Source organism: Salminus brasiliensis, chromosome 15 (assembly GCF_030463535.1).
Source record: "Salminus brasiliensis chromosome 15, fSalBra1.hap2, whole genome shotgun sequence".
In the NCBI taxonomy this organism is placed as follows: domain Eukaryota; kingdom Metazoa; phylum Chordata; class Actinopteri; order Characiformes; family Bryconidae; genus Salminus; species Salminus brasiliensis.
The window spans coordinates 3,066,386-3,089,203 of NC_132892.1; the positions used below are offsets into that span (position 1 = coordinate 3,066,386).

Below are 22,818 nucleotides of genomic sequence, written 5' to 3' on the forward strand. Positions count from 1 at the left end.
CGTCTATCTAACATCAGATGGTGTAACTAACATCTAACTAACATCAGCTAGAGTTTACATTACATCAGCTGGAGTATTTAACGTCTACCCAACATCAGATGGAGTATTTAACGTCTACCTAACATCAGATGGTGTAACTAACATCTAACTAACATCAGCTAGAGTTTACATTACATCAGCTGGAGTATTTAACGTCTACCTAACATCAGCTGGAGTAGTTAACGTCTACCTAACATCAGATGGTGTAACTAACATCTAACTAACATCAGCTAGAGTTTACATTACATCAGCTGTAGTATTTAACGTCTACCTAACATCAGCTGGAGTATTTAACGTCTAACTAACATCAGCTAGAGTTTACATTACATCAGCTGGAGTAGTTAAAGTCTACCTAACATCAGCTGGAGTAGTTAACGTCTATCTAACATCAGATGGTGTAACTAACATCTAACTAACATCAGCTAGAGTTTACATTACATCAGCTGGAGTATTTAACGTCTACCTAACATCAGCTGGAGTAGTTAACGTCTATCTAACATCAGATGGTGTAACTAACATCTAACTAACATCAGCTAGAGTTTACATTACATCAGCTGGAGTATTTAACGTCTACCTAACATCAGCTGGAGTAGTTAACGTCTACCTAACATCAGATGGTGTAACTAACATCTAACTAACATCAGCTAGAGTTTACATTACATCAGCTGGAGTAGTTAACGTCTACCTAACATCAGCTGGAGTATTTAACGTCTACCCAACATCAGCTGGAGTATTTAACGTCTACCTAACATCAGATGGTGTAACTAACATCTAACTAACATCAGCTAGAGTTTACATTACATCAGCTGGAGTAGTTAACATCTACCTAACATCAGCTGGAGTAGTTAACATCTAGCTAACATCAGCTGGAGTAGTTAACGTCTGACTAACATCAGCTAGAGTTTACATTACATCAGCTGGAGTAGTTAACGTCTACCTAACATCAGCTGGAGTAGTTAACGTCTGACTAACATCAGCTAGAGTTTACATTACATCAGCTGGAGTAGTTAACGTCTACCTAACATCAGCTGGAGTAGTTAACGTCTACCTAACATCAGATGGTGTAACTAACATCTAACTAACATCAGCTAGAGTTTACATTACATCAGCTGGAGTAGTTAACGTCTACCTAACATCAGCTGGAGTAGTTAACGTCTACCTAACATCAGCTGGAGTAGTTAACATCTAACTAACATCAACTGGAGTAGTTAACATCTAGCTAACATCAGCTGGAGTAGTTAACATCTAACCCCTCTGCTGATGCTCTGTTATTACAGTATTGGGTGAATTGAATTAGTTTACAGTCAAAAGTTTGGACTCCCTTCAGTCAGACTGCCTGTACTACCCCGCAGTGTGATGGCGCTCCCGTCACAGCCAACACCAGCCGCTCCTCCTTCATTCTCCCCTCCAGGTACTCCACCCTACTCTCACAACCACCCTTTGCTCCATCAGGGGCTGATAATGCTCACGCACTTTACCCTCTTTACCTCTCTTACCCCTCAGAGCGAACCGTGTTCTGCCCGCGTCTGGGATACCGCTGCTGTATCGCTGCCGCCCACATTGGCTGTGCTGTCAGCGAGCGGCCGGCTGAAAGAACGGGTGTAATGGGTGATAAATGTTGCCGTGCCATTAACCGCCTCCTATCTCCCAATGCAGATGGCAGCCATGGTTTGATTAGCTCGGCCTGGCCCACTAGTCCGGCGCGGCAGGCTTTGTTCGGGGAGCGTCTCGTTCGTCTGACTGATGGACGTTATCAGCGGAGATTGGCCCGTGCCTGGGCGGCGAGCGCTTGGCCCGTACCAGGCTTGGGTGGGCGGATGGCACACATTCATACCCAGTCATACAGGCACCTTTATCTGCAGTGTCACTCTGCAATCTCAGCGCTCCTGCCTGTCACCCTTTCACACGCTGCGGGCTTTGAGTGGGATGCCGGGGTGGGGTGCGGTGGGGGGATCATTAGAAAAGAGACCCCACAAGGAAATTTACTCTGTATTGGTTGTTACTTTTTACATGGTCAGATTCCAACCCTTTATTGCTTTATCGTTCAGTATTACTGGGACCTTAACTATTATATGCAAATTAGCCGTGTTTTTATTGGTTGCCCTGTCCTTAGATGTTCCAATTGGTCCTTTTATGACACTGACACTGGACGACGAAGGCTATCCTGTCTGAGCTCAATTTACAGGACTCTGGTCACTCAAGTGGTGCCGAGAATGCCCATGCTAACCCCTGTCTACTAACGGAAGTAGCCACGATGGAGCCTCCAGCGATGGAGGAATGTTTTACTGGGTACCTCTACGGCATAGCGGACCTGGTACACAGGCGCCAACGGGGGACAATGTCCAGACCTGATTCTCCAGACTACATTTTCCGAAGTTTATATTGGAAACAGGTTTATTTATGTGGTTTTTGACTCTAGATGATGAAGGCTATCCTGTCTGGGCCTAAGCTGACAAGGCTACTGTTGCACAGGTCACTGAAGTGGTGCAGAGAATGCCCATGCTAACACCTGTCTACTGGCGGAAGTGGATCAGAACTGGACCGTGGTTACCTCAACATCACAGCGGACCAAGTACGCCCCCGTTCACCTCGTTCACCGTAAAGGAACGCCCTTGTTCACCTTAAAGGCACCTTCAGAAGTCTTGTAGTTGTTGTATCCGTGTTTAGACGGGTTAGTTGTTGGGTGGCGGGTGGAGAACCAACAGTATATTAGGTCACAACGTTTTGCCTCGTCATACAGGCACCTTTATCTGCTGTGTCGCTCTGCAATCTCAGCGCTCCTGCCTGTCACCCTTTCACTGAGAATGCCCATGCTAACACCTGTCTACTGGCGGAAGTGGCTCAGAACTGGACCTTAGTTACCGCAACGTCACAGCGGACCAGGAACGCCCTCATTCAACGTAAAGGAATGCCCTTGTTCACCTTAAAGGCACCTTCAGAAGTCTTGTAGAGCATCCGTGTCTAGACGGGTTAGTTGTTTGGGTGGCGGGTGGAGAACCAACAGTATATTGGGTCACAACATTTTGCCTCGTCCGTTGATTTCAGCACGGACCGCTAGATGACTGCATTGCCTGAAGAAAGAGACGGAGATGGAGGACGCCGTCTCAAATGCCCATGCTAACACCTGTCTACTGGCGGAAGTGGATCAGAACTGGACCTTGGTTACCGCAACGTCACAGCGGTTCACCTCGTTCACCTCGTTCACCTTAAAGGCACCTTCAGTAGTCTTGTAGAGATATCCGTGTCTAGACGGGTTAGTTGTTTGGGTGGCGGGTGGAGAACCAACAGTATATTAGGTCACAACGTTGATTTCAGCACGGACCGCTAGATGACTGCATTGCCTGAAGAAAGAGACGGGGATGGAGGACGCCGTCTCAAATACCAGTCAGTCAGTCTGGCGATTCCGAAAAATGGCAGAGATATAAAGAGGCAGGATTTACTGCTCATGTCCTTTCACAAGCTTTTCGGGGGAACGGTGGAATGGCCAGCTTCCAGTGGTGGCTGTTCCAAGTGCTTGAGTTATGCATTTTTCACTGTGCGGTGAAATCTGATCCGTGCTTCGGGGAATCTCGCACGGATGGAAAACACCTGCATGAGAGTGCTACGCTCCAGTTCGCGTCTCGCGTCTGAACTGGAGGGTTGGTTTGAATTGGGGAAACGAGTACGAGAGGAATTAGGGCAGGAAGTCTGAAGCAACAAACACATTTGTTGCAGAGAAGCCCATTTCTTTGTGCTATGAGTGCTGGAGTCTAGAGTTCAGAGCTCAGTATGCTAATCAGTTCATATTTGTATTGTTTAATATGAGCTCAAATTACTAGTCTATCATCCTAAGTGACGCTTTGAAGACATACTGGGCCTGTTATTACATATTTCCGGTCATTTCGGGTCAGTCAGATAACTGCGTACTAGGTGGTTTTTTATTAAATATTATGAATATTATGGTTATATAGGATTGAATATTATATAGCGGAATAAGGCGCTGCCACTACGACCAGAGGATCGTGCTCTCTCCAGGATGGGTCACCACTGGCCACCACTGGCGTCTACTGGCCGATGCATTGGAGTACGCTATAGGCCATACAGTGCTATACGGCAGCAGTACGAAAAAGAGGCCATGGCTCTTGCCGGAGGGGACCTACAGGCTGAGAAATTGGTGACTGTGGCTAACATTTATACTAGCATGCTAATCACGATACAGCGATACAATTCAAGGGCGACCAAATGCGACTTTGTGTTCTCGGACAGGTCCTCCTTTCCAGATCAGAAAACTCGTCCGGCCGGGAATTCTACGTTGTGTAAAATTGTCGGGAGTTTGAATTTGTGATTTTACGCTGTTCTTCTGCTTTGGTTTGAGCTTCTCTCCGCTCTGGGTCTACAGACCTTCCCTAACGTTTAATCAAACTCATTTAGCAATAAAAGCTAGCATTAGCATTTCAGACAGCACGTACCACAAAAAAAAAAACCCAAAAGAAAAAGATGTAGTTTGTCAAGAAGCTAATGTAGCCATCAATCAATAGAGGCTTATACCCACAAGGTTAGCGTTGCGCTAGCTACCTAGACAGTGACACCTTCGCCACAAATCCAGGCCGAGTTTTACGTATACTTGGTCATGTGGCTTCTGACACTCTCTGCCGCTCCACGGGTAGCGAAAAACGACTTTGCTAAGACCAGCTTTGCTAACATGTCCGAAAATGGATTCCGGTGTCCACCGAATTCTGTATTCTCACCGTTTCCTTTATCCACTCTCAGAAAGCCAAGTTGAGGCCAATGTTTCGGGGTAAAAAAAAATGAAGTAGAAAGAGTTCCACCTGAACGTAATCAGATCATGTAGACCACAGGCGTTTTAATGAGGTCCTCTATCTCTTCTTCTTTTCGTAATGACAGGCCTCTAATCACCGTCTATAATGAAGTGTTGCCAATTAGCCCTCCTTCATTTCAACACCTTTTTAGCGTCGCTCCCTTACGGTGTTTAATGTCATGCTAATTCCGTTAGTGTTTAATGAAGTGTTTGGAGGATTAAGCCGCGGAAAAGCAGCGTCCTGAGTGCACCAAGAAATTCTGCGCTAATCAGCCACGCTTCCTTTCTGACTCCCGTGCTGTTCCCGCTAGGAGAGGGGAGGTGATGATGGAGCTCGGCCAGTGTTGCTTTTTTAATCTGCAGACGTCAAACAGCGTTGTTAATTAAGCACTTGACGATGTTTCTGCTTTTGTGGTTGAAGCTACGGGTGGCAAAGTTCGGTTGAAGCTAGTATTGGCAAAGTTCGGTTGAGGCTAAGAATAGCAAAGTTCGGTTGAGGCTAGTTATGGCAAAGTTCGGTTGAGGCTAGTCATGGCAAAGTTCGGTTGAGGCTAGGGGTGGCAAAGTTCGGTTGAGGCTAGTCATGGCAAAGTTCGGTTGAGGCTAGGGGTGGCAAAGTTCGGTTGAGGCTAGTCATGGCAAAGTTCGGTTGAGGCTAGGGGTGGCAAAGTTCAGTTGAGGCTAGGGGTGGCAAAGTTCGGTTGAGGCTAGGGGTGGCAAAGTTCGGTTGAGGCTAGTTATGGCAAAGTTCGGTTGAGGCTAGGGGTGGCAAAGTTCAGTTGAGGCTAAGAATGGCAAAGTTCGGTTAAGGCTAGGGGTGGCAAAGTTCGGTTGAGGCTAAGAATGGCAAAGTTCGGTTGAGGCTAGGGGTGGCAAAGTTCGGTTGAGGCTAAGAATGGCAAAGTTCGGTTGAGGCTTGAGGCCAGTTATGGCAAAGTTCAGTTGAGGCTAAGAATGGCAAAGTTCGGTTAAGGCTAGGGGTGGCAAATTTTGGTTGAGGCTAGTTATGGCAAAGTTCGGTTGAGGCTTGAGGCCAGTTATGGCAAAGTTCAGTTGAGGCTAAGAATGGCAAAGTTCGGTTGAGGCTAAGAATGGCAAAGTTCGGTTGAGGCTTGAGGCCAGTTATGGCAAAGTTCAGTTGAGGCTAAGAATGGCAAAGTTCGGTTAAGGCTAGGGGTGGCAAATTTTGGTTGAGGCTAGTTATGGCAAAGTTCGGTTGGGGCTAGTTTTGGCAAAGTTCAGTTGAGGCTAGTTATGGCAAAGTTCGGTTGAGGCTAAGAGTGGCAAAGTTCGGTTGAGGCTAGTTATTAGTTGAACTCCGATGTCTGATCTATCTAATTAAATGAGTCGTACACTCAGTACTGTCTGTCTATGGATGTGTTTCCATGGTGTTTGGATGCGAACAGTTCTGTGTTATTAATTAATATCTCTGATGATCAAATACAGGTAGGGTGTAACAATAGTTCTAATGAGCAGATTATCAGACGCCGCATTGGATTGGGTTTAGGTGGCGGTCCCTTGGGTTGGAGGTATTTGTTTGCCCTCGTTATCTGTAATTAGTCTTCAAGGAACTTCTCTCCTATCACTGGAGGCTAAAACATGAGCGGTAGCTTAGCTGCTGCAGCGACTCGAGCACTGAAGTGCTGACCTGGCAAAAATGTTGCAGACATCATCAGACACATGGAGCACTGCCAAGAACAGGAACCCCGCCTGCAGCGACCCCTGCCCCCGCTACGTTCACCATCACCTGCATCAAACACCTGCCTTCTGCTTCCACTCACTGGCCACTTTATTAGAAACACATACATTCTGCTTCCACTCACTGGCCACTTTATTAGAAACCCCTATCTGTGCTTCCGCTCACTGGCCACTTTATTAGAAACCCCTATCTGTGCTTCCACTCACTGGCCGCTTTATTGGAAACGGCTGAATGGCAGCGCTGAGTCCGGATAGCTTCGGCTCGAGGGTGTGGGGGGACAAATCATTAGCCAGGCTAGAAAAACAGCGTGAGCTCGTTCAGCACTGAGCGCTTTTCCAGAGCAACAGGATGAACCTGCGGCTTCCTCCAGAGGCGGAGGTGTGGGTGGTGTGGGTGGTGTGGGCGGTGTGCAGCGTGTGCTTGGTCCGTTAAGGGCCGGACTGTGAAGCTGCAGAGCGGAAGTGAGGTTGAGTTGGGAAGGACTCCAGGCTGGTTGAGAAGGACACGGCTGGACTGGGACCTGCGGTGAAGTGGGACCTGCTCCGATTTCTTTACAGCGGTGGGGAAGGACTGCAGGAGTCACATGATCCACGACACAGATATAGCCACTTTACTGACTGTGTGAACCCGCCAGTGAACCTGCCAGTGAACCCGCCAGTGAACCTGCCAGTGAACCCGCCAGTGAACCTGCCAGTGAACTCATCAGTGAACCCGCCAGTGAACTCATCAGTGAACCCACACGGGTCTCCTAAATGTTCTGCAGAATGTTGATGATAGCGAAGTGTGTTAGCTTTAACTCTGGGGTTAGCATGTTCGTTCCAAGTTAGCGTGTGCATCAACGTGTAGCACACAGTAGTTAGCGTATATGTTGACTAGCTCTGGGCTAGAGTGTTAGCTTGTAGTTAGTGTGCTAGCTCTGGGTCAGTGTGCTAGCTCTGGGTCAGTGTGCTAGCTCTGGGTCAGTGTGTTAGCTCTGAGTTAGTGTGTTAGCTTGTAGTTAGTGTGCTAGCTCTGGGTCAGTGTGCTAGCTCTGGGTTAGCGTGTTAGCTCTGGGTTAGCGTGTTAGCTCTGGGTCAGCGTGTTAGCTCTGGGTTAGCTCTGGGTCAGTGTGTTAGCTCTGGGTTAGCTCTGGGTCAGTGTGTTAGCTCTGGGTCAGCGTGTTAGCTCTGGGTCAGCGTGCTAGCTCTGGGTTAGCTCTGGGTCAGTGTGTTAGCTCTGGGTCAGCGTGTTAGCTCTGGGTCAGCGCGTTAGCTTGCAGTGTAGTCCACTGTCCTCAGCGGTGGTGGGGTGTTACTCGACCAGACGGTCCTGCTCAGCGGCTGCATACCGAGAGCGTCACTGAGCTCTGAGGAGCGGTTCTGCAGGTTGGTCCTGTTTTGGTGTTGGCGGTATTCAAATGACGCTACCGTGTTGAAACACACCTGCATGTGTGTGTGTGTGTGTGTGTGTGTGTGTGTGTGAGAGAGGGAGAATGCTTATGTATTCCTTCCGTGGAACACGTTTTCCCACAAAACCTCTTCCTCGTCACTCTTCACCGTCATTCCTCAACTGTTGTAAACGACCCCTCAAGCGAACGACCCGTCCAGAATCTACCGATCGGGACACTGCGTTCGTCCTCACTTGCCCCCCAACTAGCCCCCTAGTTTCACACAACGGGACAGAGGGCTGTTGTCCCACAGTCTTATTGTGGCAGAAGCGAAACTTCCCGTTCCTGATGGCTTTGATAAAGGAACCGGCCTCGTCCTGCGGAACAATGGGCCGGAACCGTTCCTATGGATTTCTGAAGGTTCCAGGCCGCTCCGCTGCTCCGCAGCTGCGGTGCGCTGTCGTTAGGCCCTGGCCCTGCCGTAAGACGGATCAACAGGAAAAACACACCCTTCATCAAAGCTGCAGCTTCCAGTGGACAATCAGACGGGCCTGCTTTTGTGTCCCGGTGGTTCGAGCACTGCCCCCAAATATTCTAAAGAAACTGGACCTGAATTTGACCAAAAATGACCTTCCCAGTATTCCCAGTTTAGGACGGAGCCCTGTGTTCTTTGAAAGACAGCCGTGAAGAGGGTACAGCCAGTAAGACTGCATTTCAGTGGGTGTATTTGAATGTCCACTGTTCTCTTCGGCTGTCTCAGTGGACGGGGACGGGACGGGGGTGTGGCTTTGTACAGCAGAGAAAACAAAAGTCAACAATGACTCAGATCAGTCTCAGATCAAACAAATACAGTCACTACATCATGAGCACGAACCGACCAATCACATCACTACACAGTGATGCTAACGCTAACACAGTGACGCTAACACAGTGATGCTAACACAGCGATGCTAACACAGACAACCGTAACTCTTTCTGTGTAATAATTTTTTTTTTTATCTTAGACAGATTTCTGATCACCTGGTACGTTGGTGCTTTTGTGTTGCTAGGTGGTTGCTATGGTGTTGCTAGGTGGATGCAAGGGTATTGCTACGTGGATGCTATGGGATCCCAGGTGATTGGAGTGGTGTTGATAAGTGGATGCTAGGCATGGTGTTGATAAGTGTTTGGTAGGGTGCCGCTAGGTGGTTGCTGTGGTATGCCAGGTGGTTACAATGGAGTCGCTTAGAGGTTGCTATGGTGTTGCTAAGTGGATGCTAGGCATGGTGTTGTTAAGTGGTTGGTAGGATGCTGCTAGGTGGTTGCTATGGTCCCACTGGGTGAGTGCTATGGTATGCCAGGTGGTTGCAATGGTATTGCAAAGTGGGACGAGTGGAGTTGCTTAGCGGTTGCAAGGGTGTTGCTAAGTGGATGCTAACCATGGTGTTGCTAAGTGGTTGGTGGGGTGTTGCTGTAGTACCCCAGGTAGTTGCTTGGTGGGTGCTACGGTATCCCAGGTGGTTGCAGTGGTGTTGCTAAGTGGTTGCTAGGCATGATGTTGAAAATTGGTTGCTAGGGTGTTGCTGTGTTGTCACTAGATGGGTGCTATGGCAGCCAAGGTGTTGGCTATGGTTAAAAGCGGTTGTTAAATGGATGCTATAGTGTCACTAGGGGGTCGCTATGTTGTTGCTATGGTGTTAGTGGTTGATTGGGTGTCAACAGTGTATTTGCTTCATCGTAGCATAAGAAGGGTACACAGACCTGTCCGTTCCTACGGGGAAAGCAAATACCATAAACATTCGTTGCTAGGAACGATAAGCCTGAATTCTAAAGGGTCAGCTGACGGGACGAGTCCTGTATTAGCCACTGACCCTTATTCCCGTCTCTGTCCGCAAGTGTCCTGTAATGTCTTGTCCGTTCTCCTCGGCCTCTTGTCCTGAGGAGAAAGAGGAACTTGGCTAATGGAGGCATTGTTCTCGACAGGATGGGGAGTTCCTGGTGCGGACGCACCACGTGGAGTACATGGACGGGGGGATCCTGGACCCGGACGACATGCTCACAGACCTGGTGGAGGACAAGGATAAGGTAAGAACCGGGCCGAGCAAAACAGAACGGCCAGTTTCGCCCGACCCAGCTTTTTGGGATGCGCTGTGTGTGTGTGTCTGTGTGTGTGTGTGTGTGTGTGAGGGAGTGTGTGTATGTGTGTACGTGTGCGAGGGGTGGGGTCAGTGTCGAGGGAAGAGTGTTATCAGTGAATGGGAATGCCATTGGTTTCCTTCACGACTGGCGGGACGTCTGCTGTGGGCCGTGTTCAGCTTGTAGGCCTTCAGTCTGTATTTCCATCCCTGCAGCTTTGGATACGTGTTTAAACCAACAGTGGAAAAGGCTTAGTAACAAGCAGCTGATTGGATGACCGCCTGTATTAGCTATTATTATTACTACTATTATAACTGAGAATAATAAGAATAATAAGAATAATAATAATAATAATAAGTATTGTTTTAGTTTATCTTATGCTTCTCCTGATAATGAGTTTTAGCTATAAATTAAGTATAAGTAAGTATATAATCAAATAAATTCAATATTTAATAAAAAAAAATATTATATAAAATCTAATATTAATGATATATTCTGGCATAAAAAAAATTCTATATTACATTTAAAGAATAAAGAAAAATATTTATATTATATTAGGTGCAACTTTTCTTTAAACTGCTTATATATATATAAATATATAACGTCTAACTAAGATCAAAGAAAATTTGGGTCAGAAAATTTGCAATTTTGTATTATTGAGTATCATTTAAAGGAATATTTTATTTATATATTTTCTATTTGTTACAGTGCTATGCTAAGCTAGGCTACTTGTGATTTGTACACCAGACAATAAATGAGAGCTTTTTTTTTTTATTATTTTATTTTTATTATATTTATTTGTTATTTATAATTTTTTTTCCTGGTCCTTCTTGAAAGGAAAATTCTCCTGTTAAATAAAATAAAAAGTAAAATAAAAGGGTGGTAAACAGGCTTATTTTTATATCTTAGCTTACGCTAGGTGACCGGTTATGCTAGCTGACCGCTTACACTAGCTGACTGCTTATGCTATCTGACCGCTTATGCTAACTGACCGCTTATGCTATCTGACCGCTTATGCTAGCTGACCGCTTATGCTAGCTGGTTATTTGGGTTGAAAGTTGTCATATTTGCCCTTTTCTTGGTCAGTTTCAGCCCCAAAAGACTAAAGGTAGGTCAGTGGGTAAATCCTGTTGATGGTCAGTGTTTGAGAACAACGCTGAATCTTGCCTGGTGCTGAACTTACCAGTTTAAGTCCAGGCTAGTCAGGATTAGCAGGATTAGCATGGCGGCCGATATCACTACTGCAGCTAGTTGGAATGAAAAGAGCTGCCTGGGGTTTCCTCAAAGCAGGAGCACCTGTAACAGCGTGGCCTTTTGTATTTCCGCCATTTTCTTTAAGTTTCCCAATCTAGTCAAGTCGTAGCGCATTAGCCAGCCCTTTCTGGAGCTGCGCGGGGAAGCTATTTATTCAAGTCTCCCCCATTTTGCAAAACGCTGCCTTAAAATGTGGTAATGGATTCTAACAATATGCATATTCAGAGTTCGGGCTGCATAAAGGAAGCGGAATTACAATGACTTAGTCAGCAGGAGCGGGATGAAGCGGCAGCGCTGGAATATTCATGTGGCGGCGGGCAGCGCGATGTTTCGCTGATTAATTTAGCCGCGCTCTTAGCGCAGGGTCCCAGGGTTGTTTTCGGTGACCTGTTTAAACGGTCCTTCAAAAAACACCAATTTTTTACCTCAGACAATATTAATATTCAACGCTAAAAACGTCAGGCCGTTCGCTTCCTGCTCTGCTGGCGACATTAGTGGCGCAAATGAGCTTTTCCTTGGCGCTAGCATCTCCGTTTGTTAGCATGACCTTTAGCATCCATAGAAAAGCCTCAGCTGCAAGGACACCCCACCATTAGCGCTAAATGCTAATCTACCGAAGCATAAGATCTTTGTGTGGGAGTCCTATAGTTTCTTCATTAAGCTGCCCCCTCTCGAGGTTGATGAAGGTGGGTGAAGTTTCCATGGTGATGGGATCGCACAGCCCCGCCTTCAGCTCCGGGGCCCATTAACCCGCGGCAGGAAGCGATGGTGATCGGCTTGACCTCGGGCCCAGCTCATAAATATTCAGCGCAGGATGATGAACGATGTTAATGCGCGGAGGCGCTGTAGCCGCCGCCCCCGCGGACCGCCGGAGGTGAAAGGTCGCGTCGAGTGGGCAGCGGTGGAGTGCCTCGCTTAGTCAATTAAATGTTTCATCACTCCTCCTCTCCGGCCTTGTCCCTTTTTTCTTGTCCGTCCCTCTCACTCGCTTCCTCTTGTCTCCATTCATCTCCCTGTTCTTGACCGCTTGGTCTGAGAGAAATCAATACGTCACTATTGATCAGCATTCCGGTGTCATTCCGTAACGTTTTTCCGAATATATTCGTAAAGGGTTATGATGTCCTTGAACTGCTTCAGTCTGGTCATAACAAGGGGAAGGGTAATGCTAGCATGGCTATTTAATAGCGTAACGGTAGCTGTTAGCATGCTACAGGCTCTTCCTTACTTTTATCCAGTCACAGCTTGGGTCTTTTATGCTAGCTAACAGCCGATAGCAACGCTACAACAGTCCTGATGCCTTAATCACCAACCTAACAGCAATGCTAGTCAGCCTAGCCTAGCTTACAGAATATGTATATGCTACAAGTATGACTTTGCTTTATTGACCAGTCACAAACAACCTGAGAGTAACGCCACTATGATATTTGACCTATGCTAGCTAACGGTTGTTAGCAATACTACATTTTCTGATGTTTTTGACCATGTCTGAAGGCTAGCCAAGCGTTTTTAGCTTTTCACCATCATAACCAGTCTAGATATGACGCCCACATGGGGTTTGAGCGTTTGCGCTAGCTGACGGCTTGGTAGGGTTGCTTTGACGGTAGGCAGGTTTGTAGCCGTGATATCGTAAGTGATATGAAGAGATGATTTCTGCCCACTCGCAAGCCTAAGATAACGTACTGCTTTCCTTACCCTCACGTCAACTGCTTTAGCGGAGCTGCTCAGATGTTTTCAATGGTTCTTCTAGTCCCTGTCCTGGGAACCCCACTTTCCCTTATCTAGCACACCTGATTCAACTCCTGAACTTATCTCCAAGCTCCTCACGTACTACATGGTCAGGCCTGGTGGTGAATCATGAATCTGAAGACCATCAAAGAAATTAGGCCCCAGTGTCAGAAAGTGTCAGAAAGCTGGGTCTCCGTCAGAGGTCATGGGTTCTGCAGCAGGACAATGACCCTAGCAGAGTTCTGAAGTGGCTAGCACTTGAATCCTATAGAACACCTGTTAGAAACCTGAAACATTTGACTAAAAAAAAAGACGAGTACCTCACCTCTAGATACCTCACAGAACCCCCGAAAACCCCACTTCAACCGACCGGTCCAGTTCTCGCGGACGACTGATGGAGAACAGCGATGATGCTGACCATATGGGTTCGGTGAGGGAAGCTTGGTAATTGCGCCTGTTTAATAAGGAAAGGAAATTACGGAATGAATTTCACAGAAAACTTAATAAAAGCAGCCCTAATAGTGTCTGTCCACCTCAGCTAATTTGCCTTTTAATTAGCCACCTTTAAGCTAATACAGGACCTAATCGGTTTAGCATCTGCAAATTGTGCCGCGGATTCATTTCATACCTTGGCTAAACAGTCGTAATGGATTTACCCCCCCCCCCCTCGCCCGCCCGTCTTTGCGGGACTTAGCGAGTCCTGGTGATCTTGGTAATGTTTTATGTGGCAGAAATGATGCATTTGTGATGCTAATCACCGCTAATTTGAAAGCTCATTAAAGTTTGATGGAAATATTGTGCCTGTGCTCGAAAAGGCTAATGCGCAATTGAGATCGTTGGAGACCCTCATCAAAGGCCGCTAATGAATATGCAGGCTTCTCGTGTCAGTCTCGTGTCAGATGAACTCCGTCTGATTCCATCAGAAATTCAGATTTCAGTCGTTTTCTGAATATAATACCGAATATAATACGCATAGCGATAAGCACGTTAGCACCCGGCACCTACCAGCGTCCATGGATGCAATCTGGCGTCCCCGGCAGCCCGGCCCATTTCAACGCAGCCTTCTTAGCTCGTCTCCTTAACGTCTTTATCGTTGGATGAGCGAGTGATGAGGGGGTATGAATGGAGGCTGATTGCAGGAGCTGGTGGGGAAATTCGAGCATTGTGGGGTTTTGCTGATCGGCTGGCGCGGCTAATGCTACTCCAGCAGCTGTAGACAAGAGCTCATCTGGGTTTGTAGATGAAGAGAAGGATGATTCTGGCTCGTGATGGCAGGTTGGATTAGTTTACTGAAGGGTTTCCACAATCTGGGGTCAATATCATTGGAAGTTTCGTTGGTTCGGTGCTTGCTTTGATTGGTTCTGACCCAGTTTGGCGCCTAGTTTTGCAGCGGATCGTTGCTACTCCATGAGAGCCTGATCTGTGGGTCCTGAAATCACTTCCAGCGAAACCCATCCAAGTCCAATTACACCACATTCATCTGCTAGCTTCAGTTTGGTGCCAGTTGGATGGTGGCCCTTCAGTCAGGAACTTTGCGCTCCATTAAGAGTACCAAGCGCTGTGTGTAGACACCCCCTCATCTGGCGTCTCTTCTGAAATTGAGGGCATTGATGGTGGGTGGGGTGGGGGGGTGGGGAGGGGGGATTGGGGCTGGATGGAGCACCATTCCTCCAGAGAATACCGTTCCACCAGTACCAGGGTGGGGTGCCTGGCATTTCACATGATACATTATATGTCCAAATATTTGTGGACACCCAGCTGAGAAATGCATTCAACTGCTTTCCGTTGCACCCCAACACACTCAAACACAGCTTGTCTAGTCCCTGTAGAGACGTACTGCCAAAAGAATAGGACTCTCTAGAGCAGATGAACATCATGCACCTATTGGCACCAGGCATGGGCTAGTAGAGGGGGATGAAGCCCCGCAGCATTGAGCTCAGCAGTGTTCCCTGGAATGAGTTTGGGATGAGTTGGCGAGTTGGGAATGATGAGATGATGAATGCAATCAAATCCTCACAGCAATGCTCTTCCAAAATGCAGCAGAAAGCCGCCGCCTCATTCCCTGGACAGTAGAGACGGTTACTCCGACAAAAGCCCTTGATTTCAAAAAATACAACAAATCAGCAGGTGTCCCAATACTTTTGTCCAAGCGGTGTATCTTGGGCTCATGCGCAGCTTCTCCAGAGTGTTCACTAATTAGAAGGGGTGTCCAGATACTTTTGGACATTGATGACATTTTGGACATTCTGATTTATCTAGAACGTTACAGTTTGACCCTTGACCTCAGGTCTATAGGGGGGGTCTATAGCAGCCCAGAAGAAGTGGCAGATCTCAACCGTTGGTCCTCCTTACATTTCCATACGTTCTTCTGCCCTTTGTAGTATTGATTTCCCACAGTTCGTCTGAGCTCCCAGTAAAGCCCGCTCGATGGGAACATGCTGTCTTTATTAGCCATGCACACAGACACTCCCGAATCCCAGCAGGCCGTTCTGTAATCGGATAATCAGCATGATCATTAAACGTTCATCATTTATACCCGCTCCGCCCCAAGAAAGGCCGGCGATTTACATACGAATAGCCGTTTAAAATACAGCCGGAGCCGGCGGGACGGCGGCCGCTCGGCATATTCATAGAAATTGTAATTCCGAAATTAGCAGGAGGCTCAATATAGGAGCGCAGTATTTCAGGGGAATATTAAGCCATTAAGCCACGTTGGCACAAGGGTACTTATTGTTGCTGTCGGGCAAAAAACCTCGTATGTCGTAAAGGACAGCTTTACGGGACAAGGGAAGAACGTAGGGATGCACCGATACGATACTAGGACTGGTTATCGGGACCGATACTAACAAAATGAGCTGGATCGGGTATCGGAAAATTAGTCTGATCTAGGTCTGATGGTCTGATAGACTTCATAGCTCAGGATCAGAGTAACACACATCATCGCAAACAGCAAGTGTGGCGCCCTCCAGCTGTCGGCATCATCTCTCAGTGATATAAGGAATAAGGAGAACCGAGATTGGAGGGGCTGGTCGCTCCTCTTTAGTCTCACAGACGTCGAATTTCAGAATAAAAGTCCTGAGTTTAGACAGTATTATTATAAAATTGGGTTCATTAATATCGGTGTGTATTTGTTAATGTATGGTTTTATAAAGTTTGTAAAGTAACGTTTGAGTCAATCCTGAATTCTTAAGTCTGTCCCACATGGTGAGATGCATGATTTATTAATTCAACGATGGTATTGGATCGGTATCGGGTATCGGCCGATACGCAAAGTTCATGTATCGGTATCTGTATCGGAACAAGAAGGATCGTTGCAGCCCTAGTAAAAAGATTTGGTTCATGGGGGCAGTTTTTAATTATGTCAGAAAGTGAAGAACAACGGAAATAGGCTACCATAGCAACAATCCAGACAAATCATAGTACTAAGTATTTCCATTCCAGTAAACAGAATGGACCAATAGAAACGCTCTAAATTACGTGGTCACCATTTTTGAGATACACGTGCAGCTGGTTCTGATTCCAACGCTTCTCAGCCAATCAGATTGTTTGGCCGGAACTGACTGCAGTGTACAGCGCCCCCCGGAGGTAGTCTGTGCAGCCTGTAAATGTAAATGTTTCCCGTCGCACACAAACTACAGCTGTCCGACAACGCTGAGACACCGTCCTCCTCCAGTCCACCATGAGCTCATGAGTTGACATAAGGTGGCGTATCTCGGGTGTATGCCGGCGAGAGCCAGAGAGATAAGGAGGGGGAGGGGAAGAGTGGTGGAGAGCCGTACAAAGTCATTTAGAGCGTTTCTATTGGTCGATTCATCCAGAAAATAGGCAGGGCATTTTTGGTTGGACAAATTTGTGCATGAAGGCTGGGGATAAAGGTCCAAACTAAGTTACTGTAAGCTATATTTATGTATATTTATAAAGCTTCATAACATTATAATTGGACGGAGGGTATTTATATGTACAATATCAGTACAGTGTCATTTACTGTAGTTTAGGCTACTTGTGATTACTAGCAGACGATACTCAGTATACTCTAGCTACCCAAGTACAGCCGACTCTGCTACTCTACTGAGGGAGTGACATGAATGAGACTGAGTCTCCCTAGTGTCTCCCTAGAGACCTCCTAAAATCTTTCTAGAGACTTCCTAGAGTCTTCCTATAGAGCTCATAGAGACCTCCAAGAGACCTCAAAGAGTCTTCCTATAGAGCTTAGAGACCTCCTAGAGACCTCATAGAGTCTTCCTAGAGTCTTTCTAGAGACCTCATAGAGTCTTCCTAGAGTCTTTCTAGAGACCTCATAGAGTCTTCCTATAGAGCTCATAGAGACCTCCAAGAGACCTCAAAGAGTCTTCCTATAGAGCTTAGAGACCTCCAAGAGACCTCATAGAGTCTTCCTAGAGTCTTTCTAGAGACCTCATAGAGTCTTCCTATAGAGCTTATAGACGTCCTAGAGACCTCATAGAGTCTTCCTATAGAGCTCATAGAGACCTCCAAGAGACCTCCTAGAGTCTTCCTATAGAGCTCATAGAGACCTCCAAGAGACCTCATAGTCTTCCTAGAGTCTTTCTAGAGATCTCATAGTCTTCCTAGAGTCTTTCTAGAGACCTCATAGAGTCTTCCTAGAGTCTTTCTAGAGACTTCATAGAGTCTTCCTAGAGTCTTTCTAGAGACCTCCTAGAGACCTCATGGAGTCTTCCTATAGAGACCTCTTAGAGACCTCCAAGAGACCTTATAGTCTTCCTAGAGACCTCATAGAGTCTTCCTAGAGTCTTCCTACAGTCTTCCTAAAGACCTCATAGAGTCTTCCTAAAGACCTCATAGAGACCTCATAGAGTCTTCCTATAGGTGGTTTGGTGCTTATCAGGATGCCCCTCAGCTCAGTGCAGCAGGTGGATGAGGAAGGTGTCGGTGAAGTGAGAGCAGTGTGTTTACTGCTGGAGCTTTGTCTCCACTGAAGTGTCTCGATCGATCTCTTATCTCATCCTCAGCTCAGGCGAGCTGCGCTTTCCCTCTTCTATCCCCTTCACAAACACTCGAGGACACTCGTTCTGTCCTCTCGCCGAGTCTCTCCTCTTTCATCCTGCTGACGCTTTTTCACAGATCAGGACTGGATCAGGTCCATCCCTTTTTCCCTTCCGGATTCCCGTCCAGCCTGATATCCAAACCATCCCTTCCGATATTCCAGCTCTAGGTCCTCGGTGGGTGTTGGTGTAGCCCAGCAGCTTTCAGCCGACAGTGAAACACCTCCTGATGACAGGAATCTAAACCTGTGTGTGTTTGCGAGCGTGCCAGAACCTCGGATCATGCTTGTTAGCAGTCACACACACACACACACACACACACTCGCTAAGTATACCGCCTTGTGTTTTTGTGCTCGGGAGCGCTTATCAGTCCCTTCCCGGCTGATTATGCTAACTCTTCACACAAGCTGCCGGTCACGCACACACACACACACACTCCTCCCGTCCGAGAGGAGGTTACCGAGTCAATCACAGCGGATGAAACTAATAAACAAAGCGTTGCGCTCGCTCTCGACCGCAATTAAAAAACGCCACGGCCGCACCTGGGTCCCCGCCGTCTCCGCCAATCAGCAATCAGCGCTGTCATCATTATTATTATTATCAATTTCCACAGGCGCCCGCCACGCTAATTAATTGTCTTAATGAACGGGGCCTCTTGATTAGATGGAAGCGAGCCTGAATGGCCCTCTCCGAGTGAGCCCGGGCTTCTTGTCTGGGCCGGAACGCCGCCGCATCACTCGTCAGACACGGCCTGTCGCCTCCCATTTCGTCGAGGACGTCTCCGAGCCTTGATGGATGGTAATTGTGTGTCTCTTGTGTTTTGGGAGAGCGTAATCACGTATTATCGCTCCGGCCTTCAGCTGGATACCTCGGGCCTCCGGATCCGGGAGCACGTTTCTATTCATGAGGCGAAGGTAACTCATCTAAAATACCAGCGTCTGTGATCAGTGCAGAGCGTCCAGCTGGGTAATTTAACCACAGGCGCTGATTTTCTCACGACTCAAGACTTTGGTGCTTTTAAGTCAAGTGGGAAGATTAGGAGGGAATTATCGCAGTGGTGGATCCAGTGGAGGCCTGCTGCTCTTGGGATGGTTATTTTCAAATTGTATTCTGTTAAAGATGCTGAGTAATGCACTTCAGCTTGAAGAAAGTTCGGAACCCCAATCGGTTACCTGACCCCAAAGACGAGCACCTTCCATTATTTTGTGTTTTCATTAAATGATCGTAAACATTATTTAAAAAGTGGTTGTTTTACGTACCCAGTAGAAGGCTTTCCTGAGCAGTTTTCATATCCAGCAGAAACCCTTCCTACCATTTCCCATCCAGATGAAACCCTTCCTACCATTTCCCATCCAGCAGAAACCCTTCCTACCATTTCCCATCCAGCAGAACCCTTCCTACCATTTCCCATCCAGCAGAAACCCTTCCTACCATTTATTAAAAGTATTGACTGAATAAATACTCCAGTGGTCAGATCTTCCACCAGCGTGCGCTGTCCCGGCTGCAGAAGCTCCCTGGGATTGTTTCAAAAGTTCCCACTCTTGGATTTCCTTGGATTCCCCCCCCCCTCTCTCCCCCGTAGTGACAAAAGCACACCCTTTATATCACTCTTATGAGCACTTGCCAAGTTCTGCAGGTGAGGAACTCCGTCCCACTGCCATTTAGAAGATGGTTGCCCCCTGCTGGCCTCCATCACACCATGTCTTGCCACTAAAAATGGCCAATATCTCTGTCAGAGATTCTATCTGTCAAAACCTCTGGCCTGTATACGTCAATCATCTGCTGCCACTGTTTTCTTGCACTGAGGTGATAGAGACGGTATTCCAATTAGCCAAAACATTAAGACCGCTCAGATGAAGCGAATGATGTGGATTATCTCATAACAGTTCTCGCTGGATGTTGGGTGCAGGAGAAGTGTCCAGGCGTGAAGACGAGGCGAGCGACTTTGATGAACTTTGACCAAGTTGTTATGACCAGACGACCTGGTTGGATGGTTGGAGGGTCCAAAACGGCCAAGACGGAAAAGACTTTTCAGGAATTTGGGGGTTGGTTATGGTGGGTAACCGACAGTGGTCCGAGGAAGGACAATTCAGAAACTGGTAGGGCTCTCAAAGCTCATGGACTGCTCAGAGATCCCATTCCAACTCCTGTCCGCCACCAGAAGCACCTTCGACACGTCTGGACTGGACCTTGGAGTTCGCCTGGTTCAATGAGGGAGCAAGTTAGACGACCAACATCTAAATTAGATAGGGCCAACGTACTTCAACCTGGATGGCTGTGGCTGTGGCAGGAGCAGTGGCAGCACCACAGGTAGAACCCTGCGGTCTCTTGATGATGAGGCCAGTGCTTGGAACCGGCCCAAAATTCCCGTATCCGTGCATCCCTTCCTCTGCAACCAGAGGTCAGTCCGGTAATTCGTCAGCGTGGGACTGTTTCCCGTGGAGAAAAGCAGAACAGGTTGAGTGGTAGAGCGAGAAAGGGAGGGCGAAGCTGACGTGAAGATGGAGGAAGGGAGCGATTAGTCCAGATGAACGCCCTCGCTGCCTTCGTCTTTCACAGGGAAAAGCTCCGGCATTTTCCGCCTCATTAGGCCCTAAAGGATGCCTGATTGGAGCTCTCGGCACACCTCGGCGTAGCCCCAACCTCACACAGACACAGAGCTGTGACTTCCAGAACATTAAGAACGCCATGTAGAGACCAGTGGTGGAACTGGATCTCATTTTGGGGGTTGGTTATGGTGGGTAACCGAGGAAGTGGGCCGAGGAAGGACAATTCGGAAACTGGTAGGGCTCTCAAAGCTCATGGACTGCTCAGAGATCCCATTCTAACTCCTGTCCGCCACCAGAAACGTCTACGACACGTCTGGACTGGACCTTGGAGTAGTAGCCGTAAAAAGTCGCCTGGTTTGATGAATCCCCCTTGAGGGAGCAAGTTAGACGGCCAACGTCTAGATCTGGATCATATGAGTCCCTGGCCACCATGAGGGGTGGTGATCATCATCCGGCATTCTGACCTCACTTCAACGTTCTTGTCGCCGAATGCAGTCAAATCCTCACAGCAATGCTCTACTCCAAAATCTAGTAGAAGGTCTCCTTCTTCTCTGGACAGTAGAGACAGTTACTCCAACAAAAGCAGGATCAGCTCTTTTTAATACGCTCAATTTCAGAAGTAACTATAAATGAGCAGGTGTCCCAATACTTTTGTCCTTTCGTTAATGTTCTGATGGTGTGGTTTAATGGTTAAGGGATGTAGTTAGGGCATGAGAGGTTGTGGGAGTACAATTGTGCACACTAGCATTGTCTGGGGTCCAGTAATGTCAGTAGGTTATGTATCATGACTAGCATGTTAGCATGTAGCTAACGTACTAGCGTTAGACCAGGACACTGTAATGCTACCGTTTCAAAGATCTGTAGATACAGCTAGACACATGCTGTACTTCCAGAATTTTCAGCCCGGGGATTGGGTTAGGTAGGTGTGTGTGTGTGTGTGTGTGTGTCGGCGGCCACCCAGATCAGTGATTAGGCTCCCAGGCTGAAAATGAACATCTTTTGCCTTTTCAAAAACTTCAGTGCCTGCCCGTGTCGGGGAGTTACGGACCTGCTTCCGTCTCCATGGCAACTCCCTGGAAACCAAGATGTCAAGATTCACGGGTGCTCGGCTAACGAATGTGAAAGAGCTTTTCCCTTTCTTTCTCGCACCCTCGGATCCTCTCTCCGCTCTCCTCTTTTCTTCAGCCTTGTCCTTGTTTCCCCCCCCGTCCTGACCCCTTCCCTCCAGCACCACTCCCTTACTGTTGTCCTGGAGCTACGGCAAACGGCCAGTAGGCAGCAAGAGATCGGTCAGTTCTTGAGGGTGACGGAGGTGATGGAGGTGCTGAAGTAAGGACGAATGGGCATGCTTAGGAATCTGAGACACTCTGGCAAGAACCGGACTGCGATGTTTTTGGATGGACGACTGGGTCAGAACATCTCCAGAACATTAGGCAGTGGTCGGTACCTACCAAAAGGGCTCCGGCGGCCGGGTCATGGGTGCCCAAGGCTCGTTGATGCTCATGGAGGCCTCACCTCACAACCTACTGGGCTTCCATCGCTGGGAGTCTGGCGCTTTCCTCCGAGCATGCTGGCATTGGCTGACCTTACCACCCCCCCACCCCCTTCCTAACCCCCCCCCAACCCGCCCCCTTCAGGCTAGCGTCAGGAGCATTGCCAGGGATGGGGCGAGTACTAGTCAGTGGCTCAGCTCGAATCCTTGGCGGTAGCGGTATGCTAACTGGTGGGGTTTTATGCACCCCCCCAACAAACCCCCCTACCCCCCCCAGAAGCACTGTCTTTTTAAGGCCTGACTACTTCCTGTGGCGCTCCTCATTAGCTTCCCAGACAGCCGCGGAGTTTCAGCGTTCTGAGGCGGTTTCAATTAGCAAATGTGTGTTGCAGTGATTCGTTATGAACCTCCTGGAGTGCAAATCTAAATGAACAGCACACACACACACACACACACGAACACACACACACACTCTTCCTCTCAGTGACTGGTGATTTACTAGAGGTTCCAGTAAAAAGCAGGTGGCTTAGCCTAGCGCAGCACGCCGCGTGACACGTCTTATTATTATTTATAAGCACTCATAAAGGCGAAGGGTAAATTCACCATTAATCACACACACACACACACACACACACACACACACACACACACTCTCGCAAGCCCCACGGGGCTTCTGGCACATTGCAGTTCCCACAACAGACACTTATTAAAAAAGGCCGCTCTCATTCATCACGCATCCACCCCCCCACCCGCCACCCCC

At 47.8% G+C, this 22,818-nt stretch overlaps 1 protein-coding gene across 1 annotated transcript in view; it reads left to right on the forward strand.

Moving 5' to 3' along the window:
- Positions 1 to 22,818, forward strand: part of pard3ba (par-3 family cell polarity regulator beta a) — a 167,434-nt gene that overhangs the window by 2,463 nt on the left and 142,153 nt on the right. Inside the window, exon 2 of the mRNA XM_072656724.1 lies at positions 9,865 to 9,966. Within this exon, the coding sequence (XP_072512825.1) occupies positions 9,865 to 9,966 (102 nt within the window). The remainder of the gene's footprint in view (positions 1 to 9,864; positions 9,967 to 22,818) is intronic.